Here is a 23,369-nt window from a genome sequence, read left to right as displayed (position 1 = left end):
GGCTAGATGAAACAACTGCCAGGTGGATCCACAGTTGACTACAGAATCAGACGCAAAGACTGCTTATCAATGGGACCTTCTCAAACTGGGGAGAGGTAACGAGCGGGGTACCGCAGGGCTCAGTCCTGGGCCCAGTGTTCTTCAACATTTTTATTAATAACTTGCAGATGACACCAAATTGGGCAGGACAGCTAATACCTTGGAAGATAGAAACAAAATTCAAAGTGATCTTGATAAACCAGAGCACTGAGCAGAAAACAACAGAATGACATTTAATAGGGATAAATGCCAAGTTCTTCACCTAGGAAAAAGAAACCATATGCACAGTTACAACATGGGGGATACTTGGCTCAACAACACTACAAGCAAGAAAGACCTTGGAATTGTTGTCGATCACAAGCTGAATATGAGCCAACAATGTGATGTGGCTGCAAAAAAGGCAAATGCTGTCTTGGGCTGCATTAATAGAAGCATAGCTTCCAAATCCCAGGAAGTACTAGTTCCCCTCTACTCAGCACTGGTTAGGCCTCATCTGGAATACTGTGTCCAGTTCTGGGCACTGCATTTTAAGAAGGATGTAGACAAACTGGAGAGGGTTCAGAGGAGGGCAACAAAGATGATCAGGGGACTGGAAACAAAGCCCTATGAGAAGAGACTGAAAGAACTGAGCATGTTTAGCCTTGAGAAGAGAAGACTGAGGGGAGGTAGGATAGCGCTCTTCAAGTACTTGAAAGGTTGTCACAGAGAGGAAGGCCAGGATCTCTTCTCGATCATCCCAGAGTGCAGGACATGGAATAATGGGCTCAAGTTCCAGGAAGCTAGATTCCGGCTGAACATCAGGAAAAACCTCCTGACTGTTAGAGCAATACAAGAATGGAACCAATGACCTAGGGAGGTGGTGGGCTCTCCAACACTGGAGGCATTCAAGATGAGGCTGGACAGCCATCTGTCAGGGATGCTCTGACTTGGATTCCTGCACTGAGCAGGGGGTTGGACTCGATGGTCTTGTAGGCCCCTTCCAACCCTACTGTTATATGATTCTATGATTCCATGTGCTCAAAACACTCTACATATCTCAGTAAATCTTACCACAATTTGAAATGTAAGGCAGTGGGTCCATCTAATTGACAAGGACTAAGGCTGAGTGATCATGGCTTGCCTATGGCTATTCAGTGGGCTTGTTCAGATGTAATGATAAACTATGGTTTAGTATTACATGAATGAGACTTGGGATCATGCCTCACTTCACTCCTTCTCCAGCATCGCCTCAAGGAGACTGGAAGCTTTTGCTTCAGTTTTTAAGTAACCACAGTTTAGTGTTATGTCCAAACCTGGACAAACTGAGATTGGCCTTAGCTATGGTTTGCTGAAACAAGCCAACTTCAAAGAATGGTATATGAAGCTGGCTTTTTTCACTGGGGTGGTTTGAATGTAATGGTAAACCATAGCTTAGTGTTACAAAAATGAGTCTAGCATTCCCACAGGCTCACACATTCCCTCTCCCCCCAGCAGGGCTGTAAGGCTGAACCCAGAAAAACTGTGGTTAACCTTAACTTAGAGGAAGAGAGGAGAGCGGGAGCATGTGAACCAAGAGGAAAGCTAGGTTCGTTCTCATAATGCTACATCTCAATGCAGCCAATAAACCATTGTTAGGATTAACCTCAGTTTAGGTTTTGGATGAAACACTAAATTGTGGTTAGTTGACAATGGAAGCAAACGGAGGAGGAGGAGGAGGAGGAGGAGGGAGTAAATTTCATATAATGCTAAACCATAGTTTAGTGTTATGTCTGAACAAGGCCAGTGAGTTTAAACCTGAGCTGTTATTTGAATCAAAGACTTCCAACTTGCATCCCATTCTCTTAAACACAATACGAAATGTGATGGTAGACTTTTTTCATTCAACTCTGGCAGATGCCTGCACTTGGGACATAGGAACCAGTGGCTATGGATGAGCAGATTTCCCCTTTTCCATTTCTTTATTCTTCTGGAATTTTGCTCTGCTCTGCTCTGCATTCCATTCCTTTTTTCTGGTTTAAGGGAGGGAATTTCTAAAACTAATTCTGGAATTGGAGTATGTATCATGGCTTCAGTTTATTTTAATCACATGCCACTTACATTACTGATGGGCATGTGTGCATTGGTAAAACATGGGGGGGAAGAAATGATTCTGTACACTGAAAAAGTCCCATATACAAAGAATATTGATACATCCATATGTACAATCACATCAAATTTGTGTGTTTGGGGTTTTTTTGCAGTGTTTTTTCAATGCACGTATACACAACTGTAATAGCAGAGGCAAAATGGCACAAATGAACTGAAAGAGCTGAAAGCTTTGGCGAACCATGCATCTGCACAGAGCTGTATAAAAAAATCTGGGAATGAAAATTCAAACAACAGCTCCACACTGGAGACACAAACAGGTCAATTAGAATTCCGAAATCCAGGGAGGAAAAAAACCTGGATTCAGTCATTTCAGATGCATCCCTAGCAGTAGTTACTGGAAGCAGCAGGTGTACAGAACAAATTATGCCTTTGTGCGGCAGGCCAATGGAGTAAGATGTTCTGGGACCTTAATGCATTGACTTCAGTTGAAACACAGTATGTTTCACCTCCACACTACTGCAGGTTCTCATCTCTAAACCTGTTCCATGAACTGTGAATGTTACTTCTATATTCCTCAGTAGGCAACCAAGAACAAGACTGCGCTTTGTGTTCACTGCTGTCTGAAATTGCCTCTGACCCAAGCTATTTGGTCTTCAACCAAATTCAATATTTTCCCATTTGCTACAACCATTTCTTCAAGTTGTCATTCCTTTACTCCTTTTTTTTTTTTTTAAGGAGAAAGCACTTCAAACACAGCAATTCAAATAAGAGCAACTGATTCAACAAATTGCAGAAACAGCAAATAAGTTCAAATGCCAATTCTGTTCCTGTTGACATGGCAGACATTTTCAAAACACACACATGCAAAATACATCTGTCTCTCTGGGTGAAATCCAATGTCATGTAATCAGAAATCCACTTATACAATGGGATTGCAACCACTCCCTGTTCCACCAATGGAAGCAGTTCCATCAGCAGTAGAACTTAATTGGAAACCACCCTCTGAAATTATGTGAGCAAGGAGACAAGGGCTCAGATTTCTCTTGCACCTCTTCTTTTATTGACATTATTGGAAGGACATGAGTTTTTCTTTTCTTCCAGGCAGATTAAGCCTTACATAAACTCATCACCCTCATAGAAATTGAATCTTCATTAAAAAAAAAAAGATTGAGAATGTACAGAGCAATTAGGAACGTGATAATTAATGTGTATAATGTGGGTGGGTGTGACATCACAAGGATGCAGAAAATTCAGACAGCAATTACAATCTCTGGTAAAGAAGCCTTAGTAAGTAATGTTATTACTGATCATAACACATACAACTAAGAGTAGGCTTGGAGCTGCTTTGGTTTGGAATTAAAGTCCTTGCTACTAAAATGTATTGAGTTGATAGGGGTAGCTAGAATCTGTCTTTCCATTCTTCGTGGATCTCATGTTGTTTGTCCTCCAGTTGACAGACTGAAACAAGCTTTGACCCCACGCTGGCTTCCAAAATTGTTTATACTCTCCTTGTCACGTTCACTCTGTTCATCTGGGAAGGCAGAGTTCCAAATGATTCCTCCATGAAACCAATCCACAATTTCATCTTCAGTCATACAGACCAATGAAACCAATTTTTTTTTACTTCTATTCAGGGTCTTCATTTCTCTGTTACTTCTGCTGATAGATTTTTTATTACTAATTTTTGCTACTCAGAAAAAATGTTAATAACATTTTTGCTGTCAATGCCAAATACCCATGTGTAGAAATCCTGGGCTGATGTTTGAGGCTGAGAGATAATACCCAAGGGGAGGAGAGGTGGACATGGAAGCTGATTGGAATCAGCTTAAATCAGCATGTTTTTAACCCTGTAAAATACTCCATGCTCTGGGTGAATATAAATGATATTTTTCAGATGACAGGAGATATTTCCTCTCAGAGAACTGCAACTGGGAGTTAAAGGATTTTCTAGGTTTTTGCATGGCCTAGGTTATAACCATCCGGTCAAAAAACTAGGCTAAGAACCTACTCCCTAAAATGGATCCTGTCTCTGGATTGTACACAGGAATGATTGGTACAGCCTAGTCAAAATTGATCAGAAGACATTTTCTGAGAAAATTTCTGAGATTTTTCTTTGTCTCATCCCCCACCCTAGAAAAAGATGGCTATGTTACAGAATTTTCTCCACCATTTTCCTGGTGCTGGCTGCCATTTTCTCCCACAATGCCCCATAATGATGTCAGGTCTAGGACATTGTGGAGGATGCAAAAAAAGTGGCTGGGCTGCCAACACAGTTGCTGCTGCACTTTAAGGATGGGGGGAGGTAGTACTACCACTGCTAAGGGTGAGCCTCACCCCTGAGCATTTGGGGGCAGAATTTTTCCTCACCCTGAAAAAATCCAATGAAATTGTCATTGTCCCTCCTCCCAGTTTCTCTGCCCACAAAAGCTGCCTTGTGTCCCGGTATTGGGAAAAAGGCAGGATATAAATAAATATAATAATAATAAATAGAGTAGAGATATCAAGAGGCCATTTGCACATAACTCTAGACACTGACTAGTTGTCCAGTATCCTTTCAGGATCACATGTTTCAAAAGTGCCCGAGTAAAGCATCAAAAACCACACTTAGCCTGGTTTGTGGGAAGCAGAACTATACCCTAGATAAGAAGTGAATCCTTGCCTCAAAAATATTCTATCCCCTCATTATATTTGGGATGGGGGTAGGTCTACTTGCTGTAATTGCTAGACTTTAGACCAGGGGTGGGAAAAGTGTGGTCCTCCAGATGTTGGTGGACTGCAACTCCTATTGCATAGCAAATGGTGGGGGATGATGGAAACTGCAAGCCAATAGCATCTGAAGGGCTAAACAGTCCCCATCCCTGCTTTAGACCCAAAGCCTAACAACTACCACCAGCGCATAAACATTCACAGTGATGGAATCAGCCCAGACTTTAACAGCCAGATTTGAATCCTTACATCTGTTATGTCTAACATCAGCACTTCTGATGCCAACAGTCAAAGACAGAAAGAGGAGCTGAAGACATCCAAGTTACCTTGGATGAGTTTAACTTTAGCCTCTTGGAAGGAACATTTGGAAAAGATGATTCTGGAATCTAGACACAAATACCAGGAAAGCAAAGAAAAACCAAAACAGGAGCATGTCCTCATTGCTCTTAAGAAAACAAGGAGGCAAAGATTCATCTTTTAATTCCTTATCAACTATCCAAAAATATTTGACAGGGGTAAGTATTTCTGCATTCCACACATTCATAGATGAGATAGTAAGTTAGTTCCCTAGTGGCTCATAAAAGCTTCTGCAAACTATTAACAGCAGCTTATCAAAGCCCAGCTGTATGCTGTATGAATTGTGCTATACAATATTAATTAAGAAATTACTTATCTTCCCTGTTATTTTCACTTGATTTTAAACTCTTTGAAAACAAACAAATAAACACGGAGAGAATGAAGCTGAGTGAGGTTAGGCCCACAACGTATGTGTTTATTTCACATAACAACCCGGTCAAGTTGGGACAAAGGATTAATATCTGATTGAATGTTTTCAGGGCTATGCACAACCAAAAAACCCTGTCAAGTGTACAAGGTCATCCTGAGCCACCTCCAATATAAACTAAAACAAGCTTCAGAAAGGCTTCCTCAGACTAATTACCAGGAAACAAGTTATATACTCCTCTCTCGCTCTCCCTCTCTTACACACACATACACAACTGCCTCCTAAACATCATACACAAGGCCACTGGGCTTCTAGTCCCTAACTCTATCATGTACTACTGATTTCCAGACATTAGGTTTCTGCTGTTGCATCACAGAACAATATTCCTTGATTGATATGAGTTTGAGTACCACCTATAAACCACAGCCAAAACTGAACTCCCTTATTCGTGAGGTATTCTAGGTGCGCACACCTATGTAAATGTGAGTGTGTATGCACAAAAGGCCAGTGTTTGACCCAGCTTTGGTACAAGGTTTTATGAAATGGCGCCACAGTTTTTATATATATTTACATAGAAGTATCACAGAACCTATTTTTTAATTTTGGTCCGCACATTAAGCCTCAGTTTTCTGAGTGTGATTCCACAGAGGTGTCACCAAGAAGAAAATAACAGATGTTTGTGGTGTTCAGCGTCCATCACCCAATCACTATGTATTCTATGAATTTTCATATCTCACAATCCCCATTTGATCTCATCCTAATGATACAGGGCGGGATAAAAATGCTGTAAAAAAATAAAATAAAATAAAATAAAATAAAGGCTACTCACACTTGCAGCTGAAATAACTGGTAATTTCTGCATGCTCCTTCCACTAAACATGGGGGATCCTGTTCCATTCTGTTTAAATGATTTGTGTGCAAGCTATGTGAAAATCTCTGGGAATGTTAGGTTATTATTATATTCTGGAATACATGGTTTATATATTGTTTATATTCTGTTTGATCTGGGTTTTCATCTTTTTCTGCTTGTGCTTTCCACCTATATACAAATACATTAACTTCTGATTATTATGGTCCTAAATACTCTGTTTATGGTCCACTAGCACACACACACCCCCGTCGCCCTTAGTTACATTGTGCTTCTTCACAAAAGAAGCAGAGACTATGAAGATTTCAGACTTAGGACACAATCCTATGCATGGTTCGACAGAAAAAAAAGTCGTACAACTCCCAGTATTTCCCAGCCAACATAGGATTGCATCCTTAAATAGATGAAACTGAATATAAAATAGATTTTGCAGTCTATGGATTACATTCATATCAGACATTGTGTGTGGGGTTGCTTTTAGTAACTGGATATTTAGGATACTTTTATAGATAAGCATTATAGTTTTACTTATAAGATGCTTTATTTATTTTTTTAAAAAATGCATAATTTCCAACATCATCTATAGTTGTTCGAATATAAGTTTTGACCAAGGCTACTGACTTAAAAAACACTGAGGTGCTTCCAGATGAGGCTTTTATCGTGCAATCGCCCTGTCTCAGTCACAGAATTTTATGACGGGGTAGGTGTCCATGGGGTACTCTATACGTTCACATGCAGCTCATGTCATGTTCGATTTGTAACCCTTCTGTGTTTTCCCACTGCTACTTCAGTATTTTTTCATCCAAAAACCTCCATTAAAGAGGGGAAAACAGAATAGCTACACAATGACTGGGTTCAGTTGTCATGCTGCGAGCGCCAAATTGCATATCCACCCCCTCACCCTCCCAGGGTTGTCGTATTGTACAAACCCAGCAAGTGTTGGTTATGCAAGTGTTAAACAACAGACTATGCTTAACCCTCTCATAACGCATGCTTGCCAAGTTCACACACTATGACAAACCCCAAGTGGGAATCGTGTATTCAAAATGGTGGTCACATGCACCCTGCATCTACCACAGCCTCACTGTAGGTTAAAAAAGCCATGGTGGGCTGTCATGTCATGCGAACAGCCCCAATGTCTTTTGACTGGTAGAGCTAGGAACTGTGCCTCTGGAAACACCCTGAGATTTCAAGTAGCTGCATTTCACCACTACAGAATTTCCACAGTTTAACCATGACTATTCTTGGTTTATGAAGAGCTATGACTGAGCCAAAATGGCCCTGCAAGTTTACCATCCTATTCCATTTTGGCTGCGAAGAGGGACTTTAGGCATACAAAAGGCATATTTGAGTTGCACGCGCACACACACACCATATATATCAAACATATACTGGTAGCATAGAGTTAACACAAGCATAGACTTGAGGCATAGGTCATAGGTTATGAAGGCCTGCAAGTAAAGGCCTGCAGCAGCATAGCAATAAGTGAAGTTGGCATACGTGCAGCTGGAAAGTTACAAAAGGCGGCCTGTGGCAAACCGGTTTTGTGGGATCGGTTCCAGCTTCTTCCTCCTGATGAAGTGGACAAGGTGCTTTCATCTGTAAGGCCGACCACCTGCTTACTTGATCCTTGCCCATCTTGGCTCATTATGAGCTGCAGAGAGAGACTGGGTGAAGGGATCAGGGCGGTGGTGAACGCCTCCCTTGAGGAGGGAGTGATGCCATCAGCCCTCAAGGAGGCAGTGATAAGACCGCTCTTAAAGAAGCCCTCCTTGGATCCTCAAGTTCTGAACAACTTTCGCCCAGTCTCAAATCTGCCATTTTTGGGGAAGGTGATTGAGCGGGTGGTGGCGGTGCAGTTGAAGGCACACTTGGAAGAAACTGATTATCTAGACCCATTTCAGTCGGGCTTCAGGCCTGGGCATGGGACAGAAACGGCCTTGGTCGCCTTGGTGGATGATATGAGGAGGGCTCTGGATAGGGGTGAATGCTCCTTCCTTGTTCTCCTCGACCTCTCAGCGGCTTTTGATACCGTTGACCACGGTATCCTCCTGGACCGCCTGGAGGGGTTGGGCATTGGAGACACTGTATTGCGGTGGTTCCGGTCCTTCCTCTCCGGCAGGTACCAGAGGGTAGCACTGGGAGAGGAGGTTTCGGACCCGTGGCCACTTACTTGTGGGGTGCCACAGGGTTCCATCCTCTCCCCGATGCTATTTAACATCTATGTGAAGCCACTGGGGGCTATCATCAGGAGGTTTGGGGTGCAGTGTCATCAATATGCAGATGACACGCAGCTCTACCTCTCATTCAAATCTTCACCAAGGTTGGCCGTAGAATCCCTGTCCAAATGTCTGGAGACGGTGAGTGGCTGGATGGGGAGGAATAAGCTGAAGCTGAACCCTGACAAGACAGAGGTACTTTTGGTGGGAGACAAGAGGAGGCTGGGGGATGTTGACCTGGTGTTGAATGGGGTACGGCTACCCTTGAAAGACCAGGTCCGCAGCCTGGGGGTCATTTTGGACTCCCAGCTGTCCATGGAGGCTCAGGTGTCAGCTGTGAGCCGGACAGCGCTGTATCAACTCCATCTGATACGGCAGCTGCGCCCCTTCCTTCCCGACCATCTGCTCCCATCGGTAGTACATGCCCTGGTCTCCTCTCGTTTAGACTACTGTAATGTGCTCTACGTGGGGTTACCCTTGAAGACGGTTCGGAAGCTGCAGCTGGTACAGAACGCGGCAGCTCGCCTGATTAAAGGCAGCCGCCGGCGAGATCACATCACTCCAGTGCTGAAGGAGTTGCACTGGTTACCACTTTTTTTCCGGGCCAAATTCAAGGTGTTGGTTTTGACCTTTAAAACCCTATATGGTTCCGGCCCAGCCTATCTTAAGGAGCGCCTCCAGCAACACCAGACAGGCCGCTTAACAAGATCAGCCTCAGATGGCCTTCTCTCTGTCCCATCAGCCAGGACAGCTAGACTGGTGGGGACGAGGGAGAGGGCCTTCTCTGTGGTGGCCCCCACTCTGTGGAACTCCCTCCCTAGGGAACTCCGTCATGCCCCCTCTTTAATGAGCTTCCGTCGTGCATTAAAAACGTGGTTGTTCAGGCAGGCATTTGGGGTGGGTTAGGGTATTTAAAAAAAAAAAAATTATGGTAAAATTTTATTGTTTAAAATTGTTTTATGGGGGTTGTACATCGCCCAGAGTGGCTGGGTGACCAGTCAGATGGGCGATTAATAAATTTAATAAATAAATAATAAATAAACAAAAGAGGAATTTAGGAGAGTACACCATCATGGGTGTCAATCTTGTGGTCAGAACAAAAAGTACAAGACCATAATAAGAGTGTAGAAAACAAGTGGTGGGGTAAAGGGCAACAGTTACTGAAAGCTAGGGAGAAAACAACTGACGTGGAGCTATTGAGAGCTGGAAACAGGGAAGATAAAACAGATGGAGTGACCAATCAGCAATTGAAGCAAACATCATAACTAGATTTGGCATTTGGGTAAAAGTATATTGCAGAATGAAAGAGAAGGATGAAGTCACTCCCTAAACTGGAAGCAATATTCTGTAACTGGGCTGTATGTTTTGTAAGCTTGTATGTCATGTTTCTATCTCATGCTTTTTATTTTGTTGACTAATTCCATGGCACCTTTTCTCTATATTTGTCATGTATCAATTTATTGCAGTACTTTCTGTTAGTATATCCTATAAAATGCAGCCAGTATTGACTGTGTGTTCTTGGCTCTGCAGCTGTGCTATTCAGTCCATAAAGCAGGTGGCAAACCACAGACCAGGCTCTTCCCTGCGATGTGGCCTTCACAGGACCTGCCTGTAACAAGACCGGTGTGTTTATGTGTATCCGGACACAACCTGTTAATGCGGTTAAAATAAATTCCTACAGGACCCCCATTTTGATATGTGGGGGGAGCTGCAAATGGGGTGATATGTTTGGCCCACTTACTGCCAGTATCACCCCCAGTCCATCCCTAATCTGTAAAGCATCATGCACATTGATTTCTTAATAGCAACAGAAGTAGAAGAAGTAGCAGCAGCAGCAGCATACCAGAAAGCCAGGACTGGCTGATTTGGTGACAAGCCAAGGTTCAACTGCTTAATGTGTGAAACTGCCCTCTGATGTATTAAAAGTATGATCTAGAGTGATACAAAATATGAAATATTGACACGCCTGAGGAGGTTGTACAATCCTCAAGTTTATCTTCATTATATGTAGTTATATGACACCATATTCATGCTTGACCAGAAGAAAGAGACCGTAATATAGTTATGTGGCCGCAATGCCTGCCTTTATGTAGGTGAAAGGGAGGAGCACGAGGTGAATGCAACAATGTAGGCACGTCCTGTTTGAGTCGAGCAGAAAAATCAGCATTGCTCATTGTGTCCTCTACACAGACAAAATAAGGACCAAGAACGAACTCTAAAGCAGTGGAGGTTGGTGGCTCCAATGTCTGTGGGATGGAGAATCCACTCCAAGTTTCAGTCAAAACTCTAAAGGAGCTGTCCAAGGTGCCGAGCCTTCAGCACCTTGGATAGCTCCTTTAGAGTTCTGACTGGTTCTGTCTGAAACCCAGCGCAGATTCACTGCCCCACTGACATCAGAGCCACCAGCCTCCACTGCTCTAGAGGTAATGTTGCATCAGGAGCCGTTTGCTCAACATGCTCGTTTTACCTGGAATCTTGTCCTCTCTGCCGCATAGACCTGGTAGTGAAGCATGGCCTGCAGAACCTTTTTGTGGCCTCCTGGCACTAAGCAAACAGCCCCCAGGATCTCCAGCACTGCAATTTTGGTTTTTATGTTCTCAGTTCGTAAACTCTGAGAGATGATATTAATGCTTTCTGGGTGGGCCAGGACATGTGCACGTCCCTGGGAGTTGTTCATCAGAGCCTTGATGCATCCTATAACGGATGTGTGTATGCGGCTCTCTGAGGTCTCATAGTCCATACTCTTCAGAAAGTTCAGCAAGCAGGTCAGGCCATCCAGCTCAATAAATCTTGTCACAAACCTGAACAGAGGCAAGAGAGGAAAATAAGGTCAAGGCACCTTGTCTAAGAGGCATCAGTTTAATGGAACAAGTAACTACTTTCTCACATTATTTTGAAAAAACCTGAGGGAACTCTACAGAGCCATGTGGGTAGCTGAGGATCCTTGCAAACATTTTATCAGGGGTATAATTCACACATTATTTTGAAAAGAGGTTTGCTCATCTTCATGTACCTTCTGCCAGAAGTGGATGTGCATTATCACATTTTCATGGCTCTACTTTCAAAGGTGATATAAAAGTGGTCTGAAGAATCATTGGTTACCTGAGCTATTCAAGACAATTATCACAATATTTTAACATGTATCATAGATATCCAAGTAAACTCCTTCAGTGCCAATAAATAACCATCATGCTTACAGACGGACAGCTGTTTGGTTAAAATATTGATCCCTGATGGAAATATAAGATGAAAATTGCAGCCCTGCAGAAGGTCTGCTTTTGTGTTCCTTTTGCTGAGGCTACGCTTTCATGAAAGCCATGGAACTCCCAGCATGACTTGCATAGAGTTTCTATTTTTGGGGGGGCAGAAAATGGAGGGACATTTTTTAATGTATTGTGGTTAAAAGATACCATGCAATTATCTACACTCAGGGTGGGAAACTTCATGCCTGGGGACCAAATCCAGCCTGCCTAGGGCCCCAATCTAGTACTCCAGGGCTCCCTAAATGACCATGCCCCCTTTCCCCTGGCTCCACCCCCTTTCCCCCGACCCAGCTTTTGCGCAGGTTTTTCCTCATTCTAAAAGGCTGAAATGTCCCTCTAAGGCTTAATTACTGGAAGTAAGAGGTTTAAGCTACAATATAAGGGGGGGGGGGCCTGTAGTATTTATGGCACCACTCCCTTTGCTTTTGGCCTTGCCCACCACTGGAATTCAGCCCTCATGAGCTTCTCTGAAACTGAATTTCTCCCTCAGGGTGAGAGAGTTTCCCACCCCTGAAAGAGTTCCCCACACGATTCGCTCACCTAGTTATCAGCAAAACACTGAATAGATATTCAATAAGCATATAGGTGATAGACTAAGAATTATAATTCATGATTTTCCTTATTTCTTTATATTTATTATGTGTTCTTTTTGTTGCCTTTATTTTTTTAGCAGTCAAATCACTCCTCGATGGTAGCACCTCAGCTTTCAATGGGAGGTGTCTGAATACCTCAGGGGAGAAAAACCTGCTCATAGAAAACTAACATGTCAGGAAACAGGTTAGGATAGACTCCTTTCCCCTCACATCTAGTTGTCTATGTGCTGGGAGTTGTTTAATTCTGGAAAGCACTCATCCACACAATTCCCCACCTGCATTTTGAAGCGATACACACAGACCAGGAACAGTTTTACCGCATGCTGTTTGTATAGCCTAGTTCTAGGCTTGTAGCACAGGGTTCCAAGATGGAAGATGTATGTCATTTATTATTACAAACACTACGACTAAGCAAATGTACCTTGTTACATATATGTGGCTAAGAACTCATTGATGTTTGACCCAACGGAGGACCAACACTTTAAGAACTAAGATAGGGAAGGATAGGGATTATTTTTTTGTAATCAATAAAATGAATAACTCAATTCAGAAAGAAACTATAAGTCATGGATAGGTACATTCCAGATGGCAATTGAATGAAGCAATTCAAGCACAGGACGGAGCCAAAACAGTTTCAGTGGAACAATTGGGTCTGGTATGGTTGCTGCATCTGTATAGGGTTGCAATATATCTAATTCACATATTTGTAGTTTTGAGATTTGGCAGCAGCAAATCACAAAGCTCCCAACATCCTATTGTTTTGGATTGCCTCTTTATTACATATAAATAATACGATTTATAAGTCTTGTTTTTGCTTCAATAATATATAAAGAAAACATGCATCAGTAATATGGTGGCTGGATCTGGGCTATGTATTCTTTATTCCAAAAAGGGAATTTAAGAGCCTATGTAAAACTTGGGCCATGTTCAACTGACTGGTTTATCATCTCTCCCTTTAGTAACTTCACCCAGTTGGTTTTGTCCAAAAACCAGGCAAAACCAAAACCTTATAGAGTAACAGGAGGTTCAATATGAGGTTTGGTGCCTGTTCAAGCCTGAACTTTAAAACCGGACCATGCATGCAAGCCTTGAGAGTAAACACACAAACACCACAAATGGTTAGACAGAAATGTGTTAAATGGCAGTGATATGCTAATCACTGTTGAGAATAATAGGATTCTTTTCCAAACTTAGCTGACATAAGCAACAAAAGGAACATTAAGATTTTATTTTTATTTTTTTGGCCTTCCACTCTTAGTATTACAGTTCATTTCCCATCTCCAGAAAAAAAAGTGCAACAGTTGCTTTGTGTGCAAAATGTAGGAATTAAATGCAACTTGTCCATTTCAGTGACATTTTCTTCTTTACATTTTGACATTGGGGTTCAGCTATGTCTATATCAGTCTTCCCCACCCTGGTGCCCTCCAGATGTTTTGGACTACAACTCCCAGAATTCCTGACCATTAGCCATGCTGCCTGGGACCAATGGGAGTTGAAGTCCAAAACATCTGAAAGAAACAAGGTTGGGGAAGGCTGGTCTATTTGGACATGTGGTTATGCATATTTCTAAATGCAAAATAGAAACACAAGCTCTCATGGTTCAATGTTTGATTCATTGCAATGTCTGGCTCAGGCATTTCTATCTATTGTAACTATTCTATATGCCCTAACCTGTGCGTGGCCAAACTATGGCATGGGTGTCACAAGAAGTTGTTTTGGACTACAACTCCCAGAATTCCTAACCATTCGCCATGTTGGCTGGGACCAATGAGAGTTGAAGTCCAAAACGTCTGGAGGACACCAGATTGGGGAAGGATGGCATAGAGCAAAGCCAGTATATTAGCCTGTCACCCTACTACTATGCTGCTGCTTGATCTCCAACTCAGTAGGCTTAAGCCTAGTTTTCTCAAGCAGTAGATAAGGAGGGTAAATCTGTTTTGGGTCTGCACCGTTTGAGACTGTAAGTGGAGGCTTCCACGATTAGAATGTTCCTTCATACAAAAAATGTAAATCCTGCACACAGAAAACTAACATGGCAGGGAAAGGAGTTCTAGTTTAGCCTTCTCCCTGGCATTCTGGTTTTCTTTGTTCAGGGAGCTGTTTTGCGTGGAGGAGCATTCATTTACAAGACACCCGACCACCACTACCTGTAGTCTGAAATTATATAGCCCAGAAACAGGTTTTACCACCTCATCTGTTCTTTGCAAGATATGGGCCTTAGAGGGGTACAAAAGTAGCATTACTTTGGGTGTGACTGATGGCACATTCTGGGTGAAAGGCAGGCCACCACTGCCCTGTACACACTGCAGAACAAACCAGCAGCAGTTTCTCCATTTCTCTCCGGCATTCCGATTCATTTATGCATAGATTCTACTGCAGACTCACTGTGAGAAGTGACACAGCTAGTAAAGGATGGGGGTGTACAGAAAGCAGGATATTCCCACCCATCCACAGTCAAAGCAAAGTTTCCCAGGCTAGCTGAAGCGGAAATCTTGGATCAGAAGGCATGCACATCACTAACTGATATATGCAGCAGAATGGGTTTCATCTACCAGATAGATCAGAAATTATCAGAAGTGGGACAAGGCAAGACCACAGCAAAATAAAGGAAATGGTTCCTTGTCCTTAAAAGAAAAGTCAGGTGGGCTAGTAGGTGGAAATATTTCTCGGCAACAGGAAAAAATGTTATCTTGATGCCTTTAAATTTTTAATAAAACTTTAACAAAAGCACTGCTGGCATTCCTCTGTGTCAGCCTTCCTCAACCTGATGCCCTCCAGATGCTTTGGACTTCAACTCCCATCAGGCCCAACCAGCATGGTGAATTGTCAGGAATTCTGGGAGTTGTAGTCCAAAACATCTGGAGGACATCAGGCTGTGGAAGCCTTCCCTAAATTTTGCCTGTTCTTCCTAGAACTTACTATTTTTCTTTTTTCACAGTATTCTGGTTTTCCAAAAATCAATTGATGACTAACAGGAGCAGCATTATAGCTTTTCCACATGTTTCTAGCCTGATATTTTTTTACGATCAGAGTTATTTATGGTTACAACTCACAAGGAAAATTTAACTTCCTTCCAATCATTTCCTTCATTTTACTGTGGATTTGTCCCTAAGCAATGTGAAGTTTGGCCCAGTCTGTTACTGTTGAATTGTATCTAATTTTTGAAGCACATCTGCAGTGGCTTCTGTTATGTGACAGGGTCATTCCTAATTGAGGGATGCAACATACCTGTTACTCTCAAACGTCTATTTTATTATAACACTTTCAACCCAAAGGGCCCGTTCACTTTCTAGGGGGAAATCTTAGCTCAGTTCAAGCCTTGAACTCTCACATATTGTCCTCTCAATATGAGGGAAACAACAACAATTGAACTGAGCGCTATCATGAAAATGGCTTCTCCCTAACCACCCAGTCTGCCTCTAGGAAGAAGGGGGGTTTCAGTGGGTAGTCAGGGGGTACCCCACATCAAATAAATATGGCACAGCTTGGTTAATTTGTGTCTTTGTCCCTGCACTGAGGAGGTCAGCTACATGCGTGCCCAAGATTCATTGTAGCTGAGACTTTCCTCCAGAAAATAACAAGTGAACAAGCCCATAATGAAGTGACTGGAGACAAATCAGAAACAACTCTGTGCTGGATGTAGAGAACAGCTTGGCAACATTTGGCGAAGGCTCAAAATCCAGAGGAGAGAGAGACTACAGTTTAACATTTTGAATGGGGTACTAAACTCCATAGGGATTCTTCCTCCTCCTTATTCTTCAGACCAGGAGTGCAGAACCCCAGACCTGGGGGCCAAATCCAGCCCTCTGGGGTTCCCCAGAAGACCATGCCCCCTTTCCTGGTCCCACCCCCTTTACCCCAACTACCAATGGTTGGGTGATTTCCCAGCTTTTCTACAGTGTTTCCCCAATCTAAAAGGTAGAAGTGCCTCTCCAAAGGCTTAGTTACAGACATTAAGAGCTTTAAGCTAAAATATGCCAGGGATTTTTGTATTGTTGCCCTGCCCCTTTTGCCTTCAGCCCCACCCACCGCTGGAATGCAGCCCCCAAGAGCTTCTCCCAAATGGAATTCAGCCCTCAGGCTGGAAGAGGTTCTGCACCCCTGCTTCAGATCTTCATATCCCTATGTATCCTCTGATGCCCAAATCCTCATTCTCTTTCCATCCACCTTGACTTTTGCTTCCGCAGCCTTAGACCTTTGAAAAGTGTGAACTTGGAAGCAGAATAGGTTCTGCAGATGTGCTTGATTTGCTGTAACTATTCCCAGCATACAATGCAGGTTTCCTCACTGCAAAGTTTGGCTTTGGGGGTTGGGGCAGGGCAGAGTATGCACAATCCCAATCATCCTGAAGTCAGCAAGCCACACAAACGCTATACAAAGTTGGCAACTATTATTCAAGGATTTATAGGTGAACATGTTGTACACAGCCATAACTATACTCAGTTTAAAACAGGCATTATTCGAACATGAGCATCTGTTGTTCAGTCGTTAAGTCGTGTCCGACTCTTCGTGATCCCATGGACCATAGCACGCCAGGCCTTCCTGTCCTCTACTCTTTCCCAGAGTGTGCTCAAGTTCATATTCATTGCATCGGTGATGCTATCTAGCCATCTCATCCTTTGCCGTCCCCTTCTCCTTTTTCCTTCAATCTTTCCCAGCATCACGGTCTTTTCCAGGGAGTTTTCTCTTCGTATTAGGTGGCCAAAATATTTGAGCTTCAGCTTCAGTATCTGTCCTTCCAATGAGCACTCAGGGTTGATTTCCTTTAGGATTGACTGATTTGACCTCCTTACAGTCCAGGGGACTCGTAAGGTTCTTCTCCAGCACCACAATTCGAAAGCATCAATTCTTCGGCGCTCAGCCTTCCTTATACTCCAGCTCTCACAGCCATACGTTACTACCGGGAAAACCATAGCTTTGATTAGACGAACCTTTGTCGGCAAGGTGATGTCTCGGCTTCTTACTGAGCTGTCTAGGTTTGCCATAGCTTTCCTCCCAAGGAGCAAGCGTCTTTTAATTTCATGGCTACAGTCACCGTCTGCCGTGATCTTGGAGCCCAAGAAAATAAAATCTGTCACTGCTGCCATTTCTTCCCCTACTATATGCCAGGAAGTGATGGGGCCAGATGCCATGATCTTCATTTTTTTTAATGTTGAGTTTCAGACCAGCTTTTGCACTCTCCACTTTCACCCTCAACAAGAGGCTCTTTAGATCCTCTTCGCTTTCTGCCATTAGGGTGGTATCGTCTGCGTATTGGAGGTTGCTGATAATTCTCCCGGCAATCTTAATTCTGACCTGTGATTCATCCAACCCGGCGTTTCTCATGATGTACTCTGCATATAAGTTAAATAAGCAGGGAGACAATATGCAGCCTTGTCGTACTCCTTTCCCAATTTTGAACCAATCGGTTGTTCCATGTCCGGTTCTTACTGTTGCTTCTTGACCCTCGTACAGCTTTCTCAGGAGACAAGTAAGGTGGTCTGGTACTCCCATCTCTTTCAGAATTTGCCAGAGTTTGTTGTGATCCACACAATCAAAGGCTTTAGCGTAGTCAAAGAAGCAGAAATAGACGCTTTTCTGGAATTCTCTTGCTTTCTCCATGATCCAGCGAATGTTGGCAATGTGATCTCTAACATGAGCATCTAGGCATTGCTATTGCTGCCTCAGATTTGGTCCACTGGATGAGTTTGTTTGTTTTTTTATTTATTTATTTATTTCATTTCTATACCGCCCAATAGCCAAAGTTCTCTGGGCGGTTCACAAAAATTAAAACCAAACAACACACAATAAAACAATTTAAAATATATAGAACATTAAAACCACAATATAACAATACAACCACAATAAAACCTAGCAGCAGTACAGGAGTTTAAAATACAGATTTAAAACAGCAAAGATAAAAATTTAGAAAGCTAAAATGCTAAAATGCCTGGGAAAACAAAAAGGTCTTCACCTGGCGCCGAAAGGAATACAATGTAGCGCCAGGCGAACCTCACTAGGGAGCTCATTCCAGAGCCGGGGTGCCACAGCAGAAAAAGCCCTCCTCCTAGTAGCCACCCGCCTTACTTCCTTTGGCAGGGGCTCATGGAGAAGGGCTGCTGCTGATGATCTTAAGGTCCGGGCAGGCACATATCTTAACAGGATCTTAAGATTTATGGGCTTCTAAACTGACATTGCCATCAAGGAACTGATGAGAGGGACACTGAACAGTGAGCTTTCTTCTTTGGTTCCAAGACTAGTATTTTGAAGGCTTCTGTACGATGCTGCTCATGAAAGGGATATGATATAGCCATGGGCCCCTCTGCTGCAGCCTTTCCATTAAAGAGAGAATTGGCTCACTCCTCAGGCATTGGCATGTGGCCCACTTGGCAACTTACAAACTGAGTCACTGGAAATTAGTTGAGACATGGGGACTTAACTCAAAATTTGGCTTGGCTATAGCTAAGAAAGAAAGAAAGTCCTTAGGGCTGCAGCCAGCGATTTAAGAGCAAAGACTTTATGTGACAGTTTGTGGATGCTGGTGCTGACACTCATTACAACTGTTATAAACAGAGGAAATAAATGCCTGCTGTCAGTGGTATCTAGCCAAAGTAATACAGGGCTTGTTTGGAAAAACCTGCCCTTGAGTGGAGATTTCCCATATCCCACTCCCACAGACTTCACAAGGGGAGTCTGTCTTGTTAGAAAAGACCTTCCTGGCATGATGGAATAGGATGGTGGAAGGCTCTGGAGGTGTGATGGCCACATGTTTATTATAATCACCAAGTGTTTCCAGTATGCAACAGCAGACATTTTTCTTATCTCTTGAGCATAGCAGATTAGCTGATTGGAACAGAAGCTGATTAATGAGTAATCCACTGCAGCAAGACGAAGCCACTATTTTTCTTTTTCTATTTTCTTTTTTTACTGAAAGCCACAATACTATTGTTTTGTTTACATAAAACCTATTATACTAATGATTTTTTGACCTTTTCACCAGACACTAGGAATACCTCTCAGGTATTTCTAAACATTTTATATTAAGCAATATATATTTTATATTAAGCAGTATATAAATATTATTAATAAATAAATAACATAGTTTGTAATACTCAGGCTGCACTGTGTCTTGAATGTACTCTAGAAGGTTATGAAGAGGTTGTCTAATACAGGAGCAGGAAGAAGGTAGATCAGGATTTAGTGGTAGATCTCCAGATTATTTGTAGTAGATCAGCAAGAGATTCTGACTCTAAATGGTGTAATAATAGTGACAACAAAAAGCCTTCTTTGTCTCCTAAATTAGGCTGCTGAAATTAAGAAAGCTTGAGGGGAAATAGGAGTACATTTCTGGGCAAGCTCCAGTTCTGGTCCTGAAAACAAATTCCTGAGCTGAGCGTATGCTCTGAGGCACCTTGTTCTGCAATTCTATGTCCACCTTTGGGAGCCGCTATTTTGCCCCTGGCTCCGGTGGACCATGGGATTGTCATGAAAAACAAAGTAGATTCTGTAATCCTAAAGTCTGCCATCCCTGATCTTAGGCCCAGTCATTGCTGATGTGACTTTTATTGTGCAATCACCCTGTCTCATTCATGGAATTTTAAGGGAAGGGGTCCAGAGAACATTGTCTTCCAGTTCTAACACTCCCATGTTTTCCCATTCCTTCTTCCAGGGGCTTTTTCTTTCCACTGAAAATCCATCAAGGAAGAATGGACGGAATAGCAGTGACTTTTCATCGGTAGGGCTAGGAGCTATCTGTCTGGAAGAACGCTCAGTAATCGGTTTGGATTAGCCAGGGCTTTTATCACTTTACAATTCCACCAAATATGAATAAAGGCTGAACTTGATCAAGGAACACAGAGAGCCCACTCACTGATCAGCAACTAAAAGGAGTACGTTCATGATTCAGAATGAGCGCAAAGACCGCAATATGAATTTCAAATATCTATGGCTGAATCTACACATAGCAGTTATCCCGTTATCATACCATTATCATTATCCTAACTATTGGTACACATGACACCAATGGGCACCAATAGTTACAATAATGGTATGATAATGGTATAGCTGCTATGTGCAGATTCAGCCAGTGCCTACATTTCTTAGGCTGGGGAGGACAAACCAACAGAGGAGTACAGGCCATTTTTGTTGGTAATAGTCTATACATTCTAGGCTCAGTGTTTCACAAAGTGTGATTTGCAACCAACTGGAATGCTGAAAGGGAGAAGCACAGTCAGGAGTCCCCCTCTCCTCTTGACCCAGGTTCCTTGGGCTGGAGATTAAGCAACATGCAGAAAGAAGATGCAAAGGAGTTAAGGGGAGAAGCGATAGCGGACATTACCAGAACAGCTGAAGAACTGGGGGAATCTGGGAACTAGACAGGGAGGGAAAGAGTTGCAGGAAGTGTAGGAACTAGGTGGATATGCTCGGTATGGTTTAGAGGGAAGGGGGACATGGAAGTCCTGGTAGGTTTATAAGGATTATAATTACATAACATTTGTGAAACACTGGCATATACTGTAGATCCTGAGGAAAGGTGGTAGGTTTGGATGTACCCTTCCATGATCCCTGAGGTTCCCTTTCACAGCTTCATACTGGTTATGTCAGAGAGAAAATTTATCCACAGTCATGACAACTATACTCCCTCTGTGATTTTTGAGAACAAATTAAGGAAATAGCATATACATTATACTTCTCCATGCTAGCTGCTTTCAGCTTCTGACCCAAGAAGTATGTGATGTGGGATGGATAATTACCTCATGGGTTGAGTTCGCAGGGCTGTCTTCAAGTCTTCAACTATTTTATTCCTCATTTCCGTTTCTTCTTCATCAAAAGCATACAAGGTCTGCATCTGTTTGGACGCAGCAAAGGAATAGTTATAAATCCAGCACTGGATAAAAGATCAGAGAAATCTGAGGCTACTGAGCAACTCAGAATGCATCAACAAGCGCCATTTGCCAAACTAAATTGGAGATCCTGCCTGGCTGCTCACCAGGAAAGCAAAATCTCCACTAACAAAGCTGGGTAGAGATGACATTCTGTCTCACCAAGACTGAAATCCTAAGCACAGCTAATAGGTAGGAGGCCCCACTGAACACTGAATGTAATAATAATAATTTACTTTTGAGTAAATATGCTTATGATTGCTTTTCACTTTGGGCCCGTTTTGAATGGCCTGTGATGAAAGCCAAGACAAGCCTGAAGAAATACCTATGCTCTGTCATTCAAAGGCACTTATATTAATATCTTACAAACAGCAAAGTCTTTTATGCAATGTTCAGTGCAAATCGGATAAAACCTCTCTTTCAGTGGAGTGCCTCTTTACGCTGCTCCCCCTTCCCCACAAATCCTTCTGTGTCACTTCGTGTTTGCAACTCATGCAGTGCCAACACATGTCAAATCATCAGGGTGGTCAGTTGGTGAAGCAATGTGACTGCTATATGCTATGTAAACCGGCACAGAGTGCTGGATTGAGCTGTGTATTGGGGGGGGGGGGATGCCCAGAGCAATCCACGCTGAATTCAAATTCATTCCGTTAAATGGAGCAAGTTACTTCCTCTGCTAATATGGTGAGCAACTGATAGAAAACATGGAAATAATGTTTTATCTTGTGCCAGCATCCTCCAACAGCCAGACACATAAATTCTAGCACTCAAGTCAGGTCATAGGATTCTGTCTAGAAGCCCTGAAGAAACAGATTTTCTTTTTGGCAGTCTCAGTGGCGGGTTCCTCAGAATGTGATCTGCAACTCAAAACTGTATGTCCATCTGCAGTGGGTCATCAGCCCTTTTTTTGTTTGACCCACAGATGTCCCTTTTGCAAAACTCAGTTATGCTGGTGTTTTATTCTCCCTAGAGCTACTCTTTGGGAGCAATGCATGAATAACTGGAGGTTTTTGCTGAAATTGGAGGACGCTTATATTCAAATGAAGCAAAACCAAATAACCCCAGCATTCCCAAAGAGGGTGATTACAGGCAGCCACTCTCTAAGCATTCCTGCCAACAAAGAATCTTTCTCAGTCCTACACAGTCTTGGCTTCTGCAGTTTATCCCTAATGACAGATGAGTCATGTGTCCACATCATCAAACAGCTTAACAGCTAATTTGTATTTGGATATCTAAAAGGCGGTAAAAGTCCCCACACTGTGACTTTGTCATCTCAGCTTTATGTGGGTGGGTGCTGATCTGACATCACCTTTATGGGAATTGCTAAAACGTCTCTATCAGGAAGAATGGCAGGAGCATAGTCCACACAACTTCCCTTTCTTCACTTGGTCAACAAACTTTGGGTGGGAGAGATGTCAGGAAAGAGTTCATACTTCTCTGGGAGACTCCCTCTCATAATCTAAGAAGTTCTCCTTTAAAATCCATCTAATAGTTACATCAGTCATGATAAACAATGGCAGCACCTTATAAATGTATTTATTATTCTTGTATCCTACCCTTCTTTCCAAGGAACTCAAGAGATCAAGGAATAATACTTTTTCTGACTCGAACCCATTCATACATCATAAGGCAGTGACAAAGTCACCTCAGTATTACATGGAAAATAGTCCCCATGTAAATACCGCTAAACTTACTATGTCAAAGAGAAGGCTTGAAAATGAGAGCTTCTTTCTATCATTGTTTAATCATGACAGGAACCCAAGATAAGGCTCTTTATTATCCACTTTTTCTTTATTTATGTTTTTCCTTCTAGGCCTTAGAGCACATTGCAGACCCATCATTTGGACCTGCTGTTTCCTTTTCTTTTTTTCTTTTTATCTGCCTGTACCTTAATTTAGTTTGCTCTTTATCTTTACTGTTTACAGGGGTGTGAAGAAGTGAAATTCACCCAAGCAGAGTTAGCATTCATCTGCGGGATGTGCTGAAAGATGTATTTTCTTTTCTGCTCTATAAAGCTGTTGTGCTCCAA

General features: G+C 42.6%; 1 protein-coding gene across 1 annotated transcript in view; it reads right to left on the bottom strand.

The window, feature by feature from the left end:
* DAAM2 (dishevelled associated activator of morphogenesis 2) overlaps positions 1-23,369 on the bottom strand; it is a 260,005-nt gene that overhangs the window by 93,706 nt on the left and 142,930 nt on the right. Inside the window, exons 6-7 of the mRNA XM_084828535.1 lie at positions 21,212-21,306; positions 11,091-11,424 (exon numbers count right to left, since the gene is read on the bottom strand). Coding sequence (XP_084684661.1) covers positions 11,091-11,424; positions 21,212-21,306 — 429 coding nt within the window. The remainder of the gene's footprint in view (positions 1-11,090; positions 11,425-21,211; positions 21,307-23,369) is intronic.

The sequence above is a fragment of the Heloderma suspectum genome, chromosome 1, assembly GCF_057233095.1.
Source record: "Heloderma suspectum isolate Gila_16-S chromosome 1, 16-S_ref, whole genome shotgun sequence".
Classification (NCBI taxonomy): Eukaryota; Metazoa; Chordata; class Lepidosauria; order Squamata; family Helodermatidae; genus Heloderma; species Heloderma suspectum.
Note: the sequence above shows the minus strand (reverse complement) of the source record. Positions and strands in the feature narration are given on the sequence as shown.